Genomic DNA, 17,124 nt, shown 5'->3' with positions numbered 1-17,124 from the left:
GATAACAGTTATGGTAGAAGGTACAGCATGTTGCGCATCAGTTGTAGTTGTATGACTACCATACACTATACTGTATGTAAATGTCAGAACCAGAATGTAAAATCAAGTTATAGGTAAAAATCGGCACTGCAGTGAAAATGGAAACCTAAATTTACAGATGTTAACTCAGGTCAGCTTCAAGTACATCACAGCTTATTAAGGGACTGTATAAAAATTAGTTGGGAGAGAGGGGATCAGGAAAGGAGAGTGGTTTTGATATTTTTTTTGTCTTTTTACTGAATTTAGCAAAAATGATTTTTTTTCTCATTTCTGATCTATATTTTTTGTCATTTTTTCCTCTGGTGAGATTTATTCTAACATTAATAATAATAATACATAAATAAAGAGATCAAATAGTTACATTAAAAACATGGCTTTTGTGTGCCACAAGTCATAATGGTACATTTTACTGTATGTGGACAACAACAATCCTCTCTTTGTAAAATATCAGTAAGATCAGAAGTAAAGCTTAATGTCTTTTATGGCTTGGGCGATATATCAAATTAATTTGATTAATTTGAATTTTGTGTAAAATGTCTACAATAGTAATGTCAATGAAAGTGGGCGGCATTAGCCTTCCTGAGTCACTATAACTTGTTACGTGATTTGTTGCACTGTATATGCACTGACTATGGTGACTCAAGGTGTCCACCTGTGTCCAAGTAGCTAGCTGGATCTAACCTGTAGTGAAATTAACAGTCACATCCAAGTGGATTTCACTGAAAAAATGACTCTAAATGCTAGTCTGAACTGAAGGTCTGTGTTTATTAATGACATATTATCTGTTTTTCAAGAGGTGAAGTCACGGCAATACTCTAGTGATTAGTGTGTGAACTAGGTGGCTAAGCTTGGAAAATTTGAGAATATCGCTCAGGCCTGATGTGTTGTATAAATTTAAGCAAATCAAAGGGAGCCTCAAAGGAAAATATTAGCAATGCTAGGAAAAACACTTCACACCCCCTCCATACCCCAGTAATTTTAATACAGTCCCTAAAGAAACCTTCCTAATATTTGCATAATGTGAAAAATATATAATAATATGCTCCTTTAAATGGAGGTCAATCACGCATGGCTACTTCACAAGCTCCAGGAAAAGCAGCAGGAAAATAACGTGTGCTATCAGTCATTGGATTGACTGTATTGCACTCAGGATGACCACGATGTATTCATCAAAACCTTCAAAAGCTGATAATCAGCACTTCTTTGAACCCCATTAGCCTGTCAACATCCTACTTTTCACTTTCAGCACAAGAGGTGATTTTGTTTGACGCATCAGCATTCATACAATCTCTATCACCCTGCTGACATTCTGTATTTTTTTAAAATGATAGAATAGAATAGAATAGAATAGAATAGAATAGAGTAGAATAGAATAGAATAGAATAACATTGATTTGTTTTTTAAGGTCTGTAAAGACAGCTCACTCTCTAAGTTATGATTTTCAGCTGATGCATACCTGTGGGTGTAAGAGTTCTGGTGCGGTCATTGTGACCTGAAGTAAACTGATGTGTGTGTGTGTGTGTGTGTGTGTGTGAGAGAGAGAGAGAGAGAGAGAGAGAGAGTGAAGGGGGGCACTGATGATAATGCTAACATTTGCACTCTCCTCTGCTCCAGTGCACTAATGCTCATCACCACAGCACCTACAGCCTGCAAAAAGGCCACAGCAGCGGAGCAGAGCACTTGACTCCCTTCAGCTCACATTGATCGCATGCCTCTCAATATGCAATGCTGGCTGACTCGGTGTGAAAACCTGCTCTCTCCACGTCAGTGTGCTTCAACCAGTATAATATGTGTTTGAAACTCACTTAAAAGCATTCATATAATTAAAAAAACCCTCTCCAACACCATTGAGCACGCTTTTGCAGATGTAAAGCTTCATATTAAGGACACATTAGGTGCTGATGGCTCATTAACTGAGGGAGGGAGAGAGAGTACAATCAGAAGATGGCAAGAGGAGAGGGGATCATATGCACAGTGGCAGACCATGCCCCTCCCCCCCCCCCCCCACTAAGTGCTGCAGAGATGCAAGAGAATGAGTGTGCATGTGAGGATCTGTGCATAAGAGGAGGGGGGGATGGGGAAAAGAAAGTGAGAGTGTGTGTATTTGTGTGCGAGTGGAGGCAGTTGCTACAGTTTGATGATGGCTGCAGATCAAGCAAGGTAAGAGCATGGACAAGAGAGGAAATGGATCAGCCGTTGGTGGTGGTGGTAGCTCAGCTGGCCAGGTTTCTGTCTGCCTCTCTAGCACTTCATGCATTAGCAGCTGGAGGAAGTTTGCACACAGAGAGAGGAGGCAGGGGAGTTAAATTAACTAGGCGCTGACGCTTAGTATGACTTGATCTATTATTGTTCAAGTTTTTTTTTTTTTTTTATTAAAAACTAAGTAAAGATTAAAGATTTGTCAACATCAAATCCCCAGGGGATTTATGTCTTCTTAGTAAGAAAGCTCCTCTTTACCAAGCTGAGGGGGAGGTGATGCTGTAAGAGCGGCCCAGGAGGGAGATTGACGGCCTGGTGTAGTACACTTGGACAAGGGGCGTGGTTTCTCGAGGAGTGTCCCGGGACAGGAAATGTGCTTCTCTTCACGTGTGTCATGCTTATGAGGTCCGACAGCAGCGTGCACAATGCACTCCTCAGCCACAGCACTGTGCCGCTATGTGCCAAAGCTCCTCATGCACAATCTCACACATACACACAAGCGCACACACACACACATACATAAAGATCTCTCTGTTATGTGCACACACATACACTCACTCACTCACACACACACAAAATCCCTCTCTCCTTCACTAAGCTGGGACCAGCCAACAGCAAGAGCAACCATCCATGGCTTTGACCCTGAATCAAACATTGAGAGGACACATGTTTATATAGAAAAATAGAGGAATTTCCAGAGGCTGATAAAATGTCTTTGGCACTTCTGAAAACACAGCATACATAAAAGAATCGACACTGAGTATAAAAGGCCAAACTAGAAAGCTCTGCAACCAGAAAAAGATTAAGATAATCCAGGTTCATCCACATATGAGTCTGGCCAGTCCTGGGTGGATTTGAGCCTGAACAGGCCCGTATTCTACCATCTCTCCGTCCACAGTGATCATGCCTTGTGGAGAGATGGGCTCCAGCCGCAGGGCCTTCACCTTCTCGTACACCAGGTGGGGGCAGCCGCACGCCAAATGGGCGCCCTTCTCCATGGCGAGGAAAAGGCGCAGGAGGGCAGGACGGGAGATTCCTGCTGTCACGTAGAACAGATGAATCAGTCCGTCATCTGCCATCGCACCAGGGACGGTCCACAGGTCCTCAGCAAGATGAGACTGGTAAATCGCCAACACCAAGACAAAGTCCTCCTCCTTGACTACTGTCCAGCTCTCTGGGACTGGCTGGTCCAGGCCCGGAAGAAGAGAGTCCACTAGTGCTGGGGCCTCACCATGACTCAGGGTCTCAGGTCTCTTGGTGGAGAAAGCGTTGTTGGAGGATTTGGTCACCGTGTTGTGATTGGAGTTTGTGCTGTTGTGATTGTGGCAAGACTTCTGATTTGGAGAGGGGTTGGGGATGAGCCGACAGGAAAGGGAGGAGCAGAGTGAGGGGTGCTGTGGTGTGGGGGGAGGATGGTTAGCCTTGATGCTCCCTTTTGGAAGATTTGGCACCTCCTTAACAGGCAGATACGCTAACTTGCCCTGATAGACTTTGAGGGAGGCAAGACGCACCAGGGTGCCCATCAGGAAGCGGATGGCTCCGACATGGCGGTACTTCTCGCTCTCGATGTCAACATCTGCCACAAAGCCCCAGGCCAAGGAAAGGAAGGAGAAGAGGCGCTGCTGGGAGGCCAAGTGGATCGACACCAGGTCCAATGAGCCAACCAGACCTTTGCACAGCATGAAGCCACAGCTCAATAGTAGCTCTTCATTCCATGCTGGAGGCGACCTGAGGGAGTATTACACAAATATAGTCAGATGCATTCATAGTATCACACAAAATTACAGGAGACTGTGATGAATTACTATAAACAGGACTGTATATTTATTGAGTGTATTTGTTTATTATTCTGAATGTGAGACTATAAATATAATTTAAACATAATACACTGGTTGTGCTATAATTTCCATGGCTTGTATAGCTGAGAAAATGTGCACTGGTGCAACAACAATAAGAGTCTGCAACCATGCCGGCTGCTCTGTGAGGATGCTTTGGCACAGTAGTGCTTTGAGCTTAGAGTAATGCAGACATTACAATGCTAACATACTCACAATTAATCCTAACATGCTGTAGGTTCAACATTAACCATGTTTACTGTCTTAGTCTAGTTTGTTAGCAGTTGAAATAAATAAACTACAAATTGAAAGGCTCAAAATTTGAGGGTTTGGGCTCATCGACGTGCTGTTTATCTGCTGTAACTGACAGCTACACATCAAAACTTTTTAGTCCACAAGGGAGAAGCAAGTGTTTTTAATTTGCTTTCACACTGCAAACAAAAACTGGCTCAAAAATGTGTTTGTACAACTCAAAAACTGAAAGTTTGTGCAACTGTCAGAACTACACAAAGGTGAAAAAGGGATACATTTGACAGTTTTTTGGGTGAGCAACTACGACAGATCCATCCCCATCATGTGAAAAGCGCTCAAAAGAAAACTACTAAGTGTTTTGTGTTAAGATTAATAAAAAAAATTTTAAAAAACTGGGGAAACTTGGTGGTCTCCAGTCCAAGTCTTGGCCTGAAGGAGTCTTGGATATTACAGTTGAGGCTTGCCATGGGTGGATAAGGCGCATAGGGTTTTTTTCCCCCACTGCTTGGCTAGAGCCAATATCGCCTGTGATGTTGATGAGAATCTCTGGCCTAACCCAGACCAGAGACAGGATGCTGAGACAGAATAAATGAGACTTCTTTCTTTATGCGCTCAATTTTGTTTTTTTAACTTAACTTATTTTTTTATTAACTTAATACAGTACATTGAGCAATTAAAGATTTTGAAAGATTATATCATGTTGTGTCTTTATATAATGTTCATCGTGCACAAGGTTTTTACCGTATTGTTCTGTAATGGCTTACAGACACGTATAACAACACTGAGATGACAAATAAATTCCTGTTTGTTACTTTGCTGTTGTGCCAACAACCAACCAGCAGATGGAGATGATATAAAGTTAGTAGTGTGTACATGTTGGGTTGACTGGTTCCACAGCAACACCCTGAACTATAATCACTCATAATGTGCCAGTTTCTAAACCCATTACATCATTCCTTTGAGAGTTATCTGGAACCTAAAATGACCTCCTGCTGCACAGCGAAGCATTTCCACTTTGCTCCACTGTCTCTCCTCCCTCCCTAGGAATGATGTGCCCAGTCAGCCTTTGGCATAATTACACAGAAGGGAGATAAATCATTCTTTTTTAGGCTGAGGAAGGTTCTTCTTTGCTCTTCCTTTGCCTTGTTAGTCCATGCATTTAAATGACTCATTAATGGACTGACTCACAGTGAGTAGTGGTGGACGGAGGCAGCCAGGGCATTGCCTGAGCCACCTGGTAGAATACCCAGAGGGGTCTGGATGGCCTTTTGCCAGTCCTCTCGCTCCATCAGGCCATTTATCACCTGAATAAAGAATAACAAATAGAAAAGGAGAATCAGACATAGAAAATAGCATATGTGTATGACCGAAAGTTGCAATAAAATGTGTTCTGTTCTGTGACATGTATGGGAACCTGAAACCACCCTGGCTGAAGATTTATACGTTCAAAACAAAGTACAGCGCTGAGCAGAAAAGCATCCACACAATGGCTTTCTAGGTGCTCAAATCATAGAAACAGAGCTCTTGTGTCACGTATAAATACAAATTAAATGTTCACAGGCCTAATCTGAAAAGTGCTAAGAATAAAAACAGAGATGCGTTCATGTATTTATATCATTTCCGTCGGTGATTGATTGACAATCATGTCACCGTGAAGCAGAAATAGGTCACACCTCAAACAGCAGCCCATCTCCAGACATGATAACCAGGGCGTCCCACTGCGACAGGTCTGCCTTCCTCACCAGCTCGCGTGCATGGTTCTGGTGCTCTGAAGGACACAAGAGATGAGAGAGAAAAATGTGTGACACAAACAGAAAATGTGACAAAGTGTAGGACAAAATGACAAAATGAAAGGGCAGAGAAAGAGACACGCTCCCTTCATCGCCAGCCTCTGGGGTAGGATCAGGGAGATTAGGCAGAAAAGAGATTCAATTTCCCCCTATCAGGCCAGACATATCACATTAGCCCATCCAGTGGCTACTCAACAGCTCCAAGGCAGCTTAGCTGGCCTGCAAACATCTGTGACCGACAAATATCTGCATGTGTGTATGTGCATCCAGTGCTCAGTATGCGTGTGTGTGTGTGTGTGTGTGTGTGTGTATGTGCAAGTGTTGGTTAATGCGCCGGCAGAGGACCGAGCTATTTGTTCAGCCTAGTTTTATTGGCAGCATCCTTGAGTGGGTCCTTCTGCAGGGGGTCTCTGTGGGCTCATTCCGCCAGCATTAAAGTCTACAGTCCTACCAGCCGAGACTCCCCAGCGTAGTGCTGTGTGTGTGTGTGTGTGTGTCTGTGTGAGAGAAAAGAGGCAGCTTTAGAGAGAGAGGGGCAGGCAGACAGCAAAGAAGTCAGTGATTATTGATGCAGTGCCATCATGAAGGAAATATTTATCCACTCCAGCCAAGCTATTGATTGAGGACAGCAGTGAAATAAAAACAACTGTCCTCTCCTTTCCTTTCACGCTGCTCAACCTCTTCCTGTCCCATCCGTCCCCTTTGCACTCTCGTGGGCCTCTCTCTCCCCTGGTGGCGCTGCTGTTTGTTTGCCGTGTGCTGGGATGGCAGTGATGCAGTGCTGTGTTGACAGACACAGGCAGAGGGAGTAACTGCGCTGCACAGCTGACTCAGCACTTTGAGGCTGCCAGTGTTCAGGCTGATGCTTTACTTCCCAGTTACTTCCTTATTCAAGGGGTCACTGGCAAATACCAACAGGAACATCAACCTAAACCAGAAGAAACGAGGCTACTCGTGGTTTTCGTGTGATCCAATCGTTTTTTGATGGCTCTGTAAACGCACACTTAGAAATCTTGGGTAAATTCCTGTAGTTTCACTCTAAATGCAGCACTTTCCTCCTCGTGTCACACTCTACTGCCTTCTTCTGAGGTTAACCAGGGTAGAGATAAAGCTTGGTACACTGGATGCTTCATACAGTATGTAAAAGGTACATGCTGACACAAGAGGCGCCTCCACCGGTACTTGTCCTTCCCTGGGCAAAGGCTATGCGATACATTCATCAAGGAGTTGTGCCTTTGGCAAATGTTGTGCCAGTTAATCCACTCAGAGTCACATCTGGCTGGCTACCGTATCTGACCACAGAAGGACCTCAGTGACCCATACTTTCCCCCGCTCCTCTCTGCTCCGCTCCATTCTTCTTCGTCCTAGGTCGGCGTCGGTAATTACTCTGTCTTTTTTCATCACCATCCAGCTGCTGACCTTTCTTAAAGTCCCAGGAGTCTGCACAAAGAGCCTGCATGCGCATCAGCCACCTTTCTCCAATAAACACACACAGACACAGTTTCCCTCCTTTTCCTCTGCCTTTGCTGTCACACTCCAGCTCACTTTGAGATGCATCGGAGATTCAGCTTACTATTCTCACCTGTCAGATTGTGGATCCTGTCACACAGAGTTGGGGTTGGAGTGGAAGGGGGTTAAAATTAAAGCCCGAAGGGTAAATGACACACTGTGCATTGAACCTTTGGCATTAAAGCCTGTCCCTGTTCCCCTGCAGCTCCTTGGTATTCAGAGAGAGAGGTCAGTTGGAGTTCAGAGCCTCTGATGACAGTAACCAACAGATGACACTGGTTAAGGTCACAAAAAGCCACCTCAAACCCAGACAGAATGTGGAGCAGCTGTGGTGACTTGCATGATAATTTATTGTGTATCAGTGTGCATGTGCCTGAACACTTGCAGATGTCGGCGTGGGTGTGTGTGTGTGCATGTGCTCATGTTTGCTGTGAACACGCGACCCGTGAATTTGTGATTACACAAATAATGCATAATAACTGCAGATAGTGCAGTTGCTGCAGAGATGAAAGTTTGTTCATACTGTGGTTATGCCAGATTAAGTGTGCGAGTGTGTGCGAATGGCACAATGAACTTGTTCTTACAGTGATCGTACTCATGGATGGATTACTAAATGGGCATAACTGGGCGTAGTTCTAGGGGCCCCCTGACCCATTGGGCCCATGGGCCTATGTATGAGGTGACATTTAATATTTCTTGTTAGAAAGTTAAGGAAATAACTTAAAAAGATGTAAAATAACCATAAATTACATCACTGAGTCATTTTTGTTTGTCTGAGAGTCAGAGTTCTGGTTCACCTGCAAAATAACTATATTGTATTTTTGTGTGTCATTTTATTTTTGTATCCCTGCGCACAAAGTGCCCAACCCTCATGGGTTTACAAGACACCAAAAGTACAGTTGCTGTGGTCAAACATTTCATTTCAAAATTACAGGATATATTACAGCTCAGTGTTAAAATATTCTGCCTTCTCTCCCAAGCTGCTCCATAAAAGTTCCCTTCCTGAAGCAAAACTGAAGTTTTTTCATGATCATCCAACCAAAAGAAATGAACATAAACAGAGGACATTTTATTAAAAAGAACATCACTTATGTCCTCGTAGACAGGAACCTCATTCTCCATTTCACCATGCTCACACAACAAACCAAGTCTGCCCTCCTCTGGAGTGGCATTAGGTTTGGACTGGCAGTCTGAATGTAACTGTGCACACAGTGATCTCTCTCTTGTTTAAATTATACCTTACATAAGACACTAAGTTTTACATTTTTTCAACAGACTATTGTTCTCAACACATAGAAACACTTTGTCGTAATCTCTTGGACATCAAGTAACCTGTTATGAAAAATAAATAAGAAATCATGGCTGTGTGAAGTGTCCTGATTAAATATCTTTATAGCGAGTCTCTTGTCAGACATGTTGGAGGACTCTCAAAACAAAAGAAAAATCAAGTACAACCTGTTTGGTCAAGGAAACCACAAACACCAGAAGCCTTATCAGACACAGGACACACATGAATTATAAAGTTGTTTATAAGTATGGAATCCTAGACTAGCACATTGTTTAACTTTAGTTTGGTACAGATCCCAGTGCTCTACCGGCTGACTGAGCGAGAACACTAACAGCTTCTTTAAATGTCATGTGCTCGTCCAGCGTCAAGCCAAGATAATTGCACTGATATGACAGCACTATTGAACCAAAATGAAAAGCAGCTGAACTTCTCTTTTTTGTTTGTGTGTTGTCTTGATTCATCCCTAGTCTCCATTCCCAGCACCATTCCACAACAATGTTCAGCGTAGTCTGCAGACGTTCTTCCTGTTCAGCAAGTAAAACCAGTGGCGCCGGCAGCCGTAATTGTTTTCTAAATGATTTTTTCACGATGCTGCGTGGTTACTTTTATGTATCAGAAGCAGCCACACGGATTTTCTCACAGCACACAAACCTTGTCAGTCTACTGCTCATTGATACATTTCTCCAAATCACTTGTAGGCTATAACTAGTTTGGTTCTACTTGACATTACATTATTCACAGCACGGGACAGGGGTCAAATTGATGAAGCATTTTATCTTCAAATACGGGACGATCCCATATTATATGGGATGGGTGGCAACCCTAGTGGGAAACCTAAAGGTAGCCTACAAGCTGACAGGTGGTGCTTGTGCGTACGATGAAATATAATCCTGCCGGCACCACTGAGTAAAACTACATCATCCACATATAGTAATATGCCCATACAGTCAAAGTAAGTCTGAAACAATTCATATATTAATTCCATTAATTCCAGTCACCTTCGTCAGTTTCACTTCTTCAATAGAAAAATGATTATTATCGATATTGCTATAAATGTTTTGCATTTCTTCTTTCAATCTGTGAGTCTTGCTCATAGGAAGGAGGGTGGGGTCCCTTTGCATGTCTGCGCTCAGGGGCTCATAGTTTCATTATCTGTCCATGATGCTTGCACCATGATGGGGTTGAAAGTTTAATCCCCTCAACAGCTATTTCATGTCATATTATTGTAGTATTATATAAATACGTGAGCAACAAAGGTCTGCGTGTGTACAAATGTTACTAACCTGTGATGACGAGTGTGTAGGGAACTGCGGCCTCAGTGAGCATGCCCTGTATGTGGCCAGTAAAGAGCTGCAGAGCCTGGCCGCGCCCGCTGTGTGGGTTCACCAGTATCATGACCCGGCAAGGCCGACGCACCTCCGTATAGGCCACACCTGAGACAGACAGAGAGAGCGGGTGGGTGGGGGGGGTGGAGTGAAGGCAAGGATAGAGATGAAGCAAGAAGTAAGGAGTAGATCTTCTTATGCATGATCAAATATGCCAGAGAAGGTATGAGGACAGCCTTGTCCCTCAGGGTCTCTGTGGCACAGATATGTGCTACAGAAAAAAGAGCAGGAAACTCAAAGTCATAGGCTGTGACAGACTGACGACGCTTAATGATGATGTGACGTGCTACTTCCTTCCTAGAGAGAGCGCTTTCAGATGCTTCTCAGTTGGGATCTTACAGATTATTAATAGCAGTTCTGTGACATTGTTTTCATGCCCATGAGGAGATCCTCCTGTTGCCTGTGTTTCTCAAGGAAAGACAGAGTAATAGAGTGACTATAGAGTTGGTAGAGATTCAGCACCTCTCCAACTGTCTCCATGCAGATTATAATTTTAAATTAGACAATTAACTACTGGATACTGGAAAAAATAGACAAAACAAATAGTAAGAAAGAAAACAATGAGGAGGAATTATTGCACTATGTGTCCATTAAAGGTAAAGTTCAACATTTTGGGAGGTTTCTAGCAGTATTAGATCAGAAGATCGATACCACTCTGACATTTGAACAGTAAATATGAAGCTACAGCCATACAGCCGTATAGCAATATCACTATTTTATTTCAGACAAGAACCGAAGTGCAAAAATAACAATTTGCTGTTTTCTGGGGGTCTTGGGTGGGACCACTCATTTCTTGGAGTAAAGACCACACAGTGGCAAGAAATAGTGCAGTGTTGATCATCAGTAAAGCAAACTTTGGTTTTTGTACAGAATAAACAAATAATATACAACATGTTAATTAGTGATCTTTAGAGGCACCGGCAGGTAGAATGTTTCTGTTCAACAGAGCCAGGTTCGTTGTTTCCCTCTATGCTAAGCTAAGCTAACCAGCTACAACCTGTAGCTTCATTTTTACCGTGCAATCCTTAAATCTAACTCACACAGAGCACATTTCTCAAAATGTTGAACAGTTGCTTTAAGGGAGAGGGGGAGAAAGGCACGATTAAAATAATCTTTAAAATGTCTGCAAAGCTAAAATGTAGCTACAGGTGATGTGATGTGGGGATCAACTGTAACTCAAGTGTTGAGCTGGGGTTAGATAAAACCTGCTAAATGGCTGTAATGTAATATAATGAAGATCAAATGATCTCATTGCCTTAACAGAACTTTTGCCTTGAGTTATGAGTTATTTCTTCCATCGCACAAAGTTCCTGCTCTTTTCTTTACACATATTTATGTGGGAGGGTCCAGTTTAACCGCTTAACTGCAATACATTTGCTGGCTGCAGCTGAGAGGGTTTTTTAAAGTGAATTCAGAGAAACGCTTCTGCCAGCAGATACACTCGACCTTCAAAGCAGACACACACTCGCCAGAAACCATATCAAGTGAATCTGAAGGGCCAAAAAAAACAAAAAACAAACAAAAAAAAATCGTTCCATTTTTGGACGTGGAGGACAGTTTGAATTTCCAGCATAATTATTTGGCTGCAGTTGATGCTGACTTTGGTTACAGAAGTATCAGAAGCACAAAATGTGATGGATGGTTAAAATCCACCACTTCTTGCCACTTAATGAACAAATCAAGAGAGATACAGTAAGATGACCAGTTGACATCTATCTGCGCCCACTCTGTCTGAGGGTTTTTCTTCTTTACAGTTTGGAGCCTCTGTTTCCAGTGCTGTGACCTGTGATGCACTGATGCTGCCTCCTTCTTCCTCATTTGACCTGTGATGGGACACAGCAGATGCACAAAAATATCTCACAGACAGAGCTGTGAGCCCCCCCCCCCCCAAGGAAGAGCGAGGTGAGAGTGCGATAACACACAGGCACATGCCAAACCTGCCTCCATTCACACAGGGGTTCCCATTGTTTTTTACTTGTATTGTAACACAATGTGGCTTTCAGACACAAAGGGTCCTCTTCACACTTCCAGAATATAGTGGAAACTGTCTTTTGACAGTGAAAGTGCTTTAAAATCAGGATTAGCACTCGACTGTGCTGAGCTGAATAGCAGAGCCTTAATAAACCCGCAAATGTCTTTGAAAAGGTCAAACCTGAAGTTGAAATCCTTTTTCTTTAAAAACAAAATCCTCTGGCAACTCTGACATTGGAATTTATGACGCAGAAAACACAGAACCAGATAAGGTGGAGAACTGCTCCTCTGTCTTGCTCAGTGGATCCACACCTCTGAATCTCTGTCCACATCTCAGATTCAACAAGAATAATGAATAATGAAGTGAAACGGCCATTCAGTCTGATTATCATGCAATTCAAACCCATGTAGCGTTACTCGGAAACGTTGCACTGAAATCACTTGTCATGCAAGGCAGTACTTATTCATTTGAGGGGATTAAATAACTTAGAAAGAGGGAATTCTGTCAAGTCCCTCAACTCTTGTATTGGAAATGTATGCTAATTGATAACCATAACAATTTTAGACATGATTTTACATACTGTTCGCATTGAAATAGTGTAATGTGGCCAAACAAGAAGAAGAATCAGCAGCCATGATAGTGGCTCTATCAGACACTAGGTGTTTCAGTTTACCCAGCCTCTTGTTTCCAACTACATTTACGATAGTCATAACTTAAAAAACGTAATTATTAGATATAAAACTTCTTCCTGGACATTCCTCCTGGGTTGTGTCTGTGTCTGTGTGTGCATGTGTGTGTAGCCTGTCTGTGTGTGACAGAAAGTTAGATGCAGAGTGTGAGGGTGTATGTGAAATCTGTCTGTGATGTGAAGTCAAGATACCTGTTGGGAACAATCTGCCCATCACACGGGCAAGAAAACTTTCAGCTGCAGTGTGTATTTCACAGTTGCAAGTGGGTAAACACACACATACACGCACACGCAGAGGCAGAGAGGTGCCAGGCAGACTGGATGTGACAATGTGTCAGTGCTAACAAGTGATGAACTGACAGAGCAGCGTTACCGTCTCGTTGCCACAAGTGTATCACTGTGCAGAAAAATACTAAATAAAGATGTGATGTGGCATCAGTGTGGCATACTGCAGCACAGGTGGGATTTGTTAAAACATAAAACCATTCAAGAAACTCTTGGAGCAGAAACAAGTGTGTGGGCAATTCAGTGAAAGCAGCCTCAGTGAAACTGACACTATATCCAGACTGGACTGACGTGTCTGCAAACAAACTGCATTCCAGGGTCGGGTGAGTGTTTGCTGGAGAGGAGGGGAGGAGGTCGGCAGAGTATAAACGCCGCTGCCCACTGAGGCATCACCGGGCTGGGTGGGGGGGCGCTGACAGGCCATCACAGCCATGTGTCACAGAGCAGAAGACAAAGGCTCCAGAGGGACTGAGACGCTGGACGGGGCGAGAGGTCGTCTGGTGACGCATTCAGCTCTCATCTCCTTCACTGGAGAAGTAATGGAACTTAGCACACACTGGAAAATTTTGAGGGTGTTCTGGGTCAGAATATAAGATTTTTTAAAAATCAATACAGTGCACAAAGCTATTGCTGCACAAAGAGAATCAAAAGAATATAAAATTCCACAGCATATAAATGTTAAATCTGTAACTCCTACCAGAAAAGGATAGAGCCGATAGCAGCAAAAGCAGCCACGAGGAGGAAAAGTCAAAGCAAGTAACCATCAACGCATCCCTTCGCATGCAATCTCACTACTTGAGCTTCTAAGCAGGGGAAACGCTTTGGCAGACCATTAACGTGAGCAGGACTGTATCATAGTGTATTCACTTCATTATTTACGGCTCATTCATTCCAATGAACTTGCAGTGAGAATAAAAACCCTGTGAGACTATTGGTGCGATAGATTTCAACACACACGCAAACGAAATTAGTAGAGTTATAACCTCATTATAAACTATATCGTCACATATTAAATTTCATGTTTATCCACTTTATGCTTAAATGAAAGTTTGCCATAGTAATGGCTCTCTGCCTAAAATCTTGTGCTGCATTTGGACTTTTAATCCAACCTTTCTATCTGCAATGCCAGATGAGATGACATGCAATTAACTTCGGGGGTAAATACTCTATGAGGGATTAGTGAATCTCACTGACTTTCATACACCCTCTGCAACAAGGCAGAAAAGCAGCTATTCTGTCATTTTACTCATTTAAAACACATAATATATTCTGCTAAATACTGTATTATTGGCTGGCCTGGATCTGGGATGCTAAAACAAGCTTATAAATTAGTGATGTGATCACATGGTCGCTGTGTTCAAAAGAAGTGAGGAAGATCTGAAACGAAAGACTAAAAATTGTTAGATGGCTGAGCTGGGTGATTAGTATGTGTGGTCTGAAAAGCTGGAGCTCTTTGATGAGTCCAGTGAGAGGACAGTGCTGGGGGTTGTGGGGGGTTACCTCTTAGGTTACCATCTGCCTGCCTGCCTGCCTGCCCGGCATGCAGGGCTGAAACCCAAAGTCCTGCTGGCTGCAGAACAGAGGGAGGCTGGACGTTCCTGATCATCACACAGAGCCCAGTCTCTTTCCGTGTTTGCAGTGCACACCTGGAGGCTGCTACCAGGAGGGTGACCTCATTCCTCCTCCCCCGACTAACACTTGCCTCCATCTTTGGTGACCAACATTCCAAATTAGTCACTGCCAAGTCAAATATCCGCCTCGTCTTTGGACTGCTGTATCTGGAGGTGGAGCCGCAGCGAAGGATATCACCTGACCCGACACAGTGGACTCAGAAATTTGCACCTTAATGATAAACTCAATCATTTTGGGGCCCGAACAGCTTCATCTCATCATCAGCAAGTTCCACCACTTCCTCCCAGATGAGTGATAGGGATAATTAGCAGCACAAACACTTCTCACATCATATTCATGGTAATTGCTGTCTCACTGTATACCAGGATGGAGCACAGGGAAGCTAATGAGACTGGAGGACAAAGGAACCTGAGGACAGTCTGCATTTTAAACAGAGCGAGACATGATGAGACCTAATTAGACGTAGCTGCTGCAGAGCGGGATGAAAAACAGCCTTTGTTTTGATATGATTTTTCCACCCATTAACAATAAAATTTCAGTGGGAATTTACTGAGCAGGAATAATGAAGCCTGGGCAGCGGGTTAACACTCTCTGCTGACAGAGGATCAGTTGAAAATCGAACTATTTAAGTGATCAGTTTTGTGTGTGTGTGTGAATTTACAGCAGGCTCCAGAAACATCACTGGAATGGGCTGTTTGAGTGAATGAGGCAGCTGTGATTGCTGCTGGCAGGTGGATCACCTCTCACAGCAGGTGGAGCAGGTTACTGAGAGCTGACAGAATGTGCCAAACCTGTTTTTAGGAAGTTGTGAGTATCATCGAAGTATCATGTGGGGCTTCAGTCAGGTCAGCCTATATTAGCCCACTTTCAAATGGTTTCTACTTCACAAGACTTTTGCCACATATAAAATTAGGAAATCACAGTGATGACTTTTTGTATCCATCCTGGTGGTATTTTTCATCCTCTCATCAAAACACACTGCTCTATCTGTCCCACATAGTCCCGCAGTGTATTTTGAGATAAAGTCATGTGTTAAATTTACATTCTCTAGCATCAAAGGGATGCGACCCGTGTCCTCACCGTCTCTCCGGGGCGCCTGCAGCACCGAGGCATCTCTGATGGCATGAGCCCACCTCTCAGCCTCCTGGAGGTTGGCCAGCGGGTCCTGGACCAGCGCGACCCGAAAGCACTGCTCCACTCTCTGCCGGGCCACCCCGGCGCTCATCCAGCGCCTCTTGAACGGGTAGAAATAGGCTGTGAAGTAGGCTCCGACGTCCGCGCTGTCCGGCCCTCTGTACGCCCGGCAGCCGATACAGTCGGTCAAGTTAAAAACCACCTTAGTCCGGCCGGGCGAAGAGGAGATCCTCTGGATGGTCAGGGCGCTCTCCGTCAGGCTCACCGAGTACCGGACCCTGTCGTTGAGCGTGTCGGTGAACTCCCCGTACAGCGCGCCCGCGACCCCGCTCCGGTGACGGGATGGGTCCGGTTCAGAGGCGTCTCTCTCCATCCCGGGCGGAGAGTGCCGACGCGTCCCGCAGGCCGGTGTGCGGATGGCGGTGCGGTGTAGACTCCGATCCTACTACCAGCCTGCTGTGGGACCCTGTGAGTGCGATGACAACAGCTTTCCTAGTTCAGAGTCTCTCCCTAGTGACTGAACGGGGAATGGCAGTGATGGAGCTGGAGCAGAGCGCAGCCGGCTGTCCTGACACCAACCTCCCCTCCACGCTTTCTGCCCTCTCTGTGCCTGCTCCTGGTGCAAGCTGGTGAAATCGGCCCACACTAAAGTGGCTTATCAGTTTCAAGTCAGTATTTGAAGCTATGTAGGCTACAAACGTAGGCTATCAATTGAAAAATTCAATTAGGCCTATAGCCAATAGCATTTGGCCTGACGTCCTTCCATCTTTTCTGTCTCAATAAAAGTTACAGGATAGAAACTGGATCACCCGTATGTTTAGCCAACTTGAAAATAACTATGATGACAATGAGTCCAATGTCTGATTACATTCAGATTTTAAACATAGCCCACATTTCTTTCCTTATAGTTCCTTGGAAACAACCCCCCCCCCTTAAGGCTCACTTTTCTGGAGCTCAGTAATAATAATCTTATAATGTAAAATAACATTTTTTAAGAGCAACCTAATGAGTTGCATACTTTACCTAGAGGGCTATGTTAAATTCTAAGTTTACCATATTCATGTCACAATGTAGACAGTTTTTTCATATCTTGTATATATATATTTTGTTAAGTCT

The 17,124-nt window shown here is 43.9% G+C and overlaps 1 protein-coding gene across 1 annotated transcript; it reads right to left on the bottom strand.

Annotated features, from left to right (window-relative positions):
• Positions 1-2,892: 2,892 nt before the first annotated feature.
• Positions 2,893-17,119, bottom strand: LOC139618296 (sphingosine kinase 1). The gene is made up of 5 exons (XM_071474120.1): positions 15,955-17,119; positions 10,196-10,345; positions 5,999-6,093; positions 5,514-5,629; positions 2,893-3,966 (listed from the first exon to the last, which is right to left on the bottom strand). The coding sequence occupies exons 1-5, from the start codon at positions 16,379-16,381 to the stop codon at positions 3,057-3,059; spliced, it is 1,698 nt and encodes a 565-aa protein (XP_071330221.1). The 5' UTR covers positions 16,382-17,119; the 3' UTR covers positions 2,893-3,056.
• Between the last annotated feature and the right edge of the window lie 5 nt (positions 17,120-17,124).

This window comes from Trachinotus anak, unplaced genomic scaffold (assembly GCF_046630095.1).
Source record: "Trachinotus anak isolate AG129_WGS33_773 ecotype Australia unplaced genomic scaffold, CSIRO_AGI_Tana_v1 ptg000003l, whole genome shotgun sequence".
NCBI classification, from domain to species: Eukaryota; Metazoa; Chordata; class Actinopteri; order Carangiformes; family Carangidae; genus Trachinotus; species Trachinotus anak.
This window is presented reverse-complemented; position numbering and strand designations above follow the sequence as displayed.

Coding starts and splice junctions, on each gene's coding strand:
- LOC139618296 (XM_071474120.1), bottom strand. CDS start 16,381: ATGGAGAGAGACGCCTCTGAACCGGACCCATCCCGTCACCGGAGCGGG. Junction 5,630..5,998: donor GAGATGGGCTGCTGTTTGAG/GTGTGACCTATT, acceptor TTCTTTATTCAG/GTGATAAATGGCCTGATGGA. Junction 3,967..5,513: donor TCCGTCCACCACTACTCACT/GTGAGTCAGTCC, acceptor ATACTCCCTCAG/GTCGCCTCCAGCATGGAATG.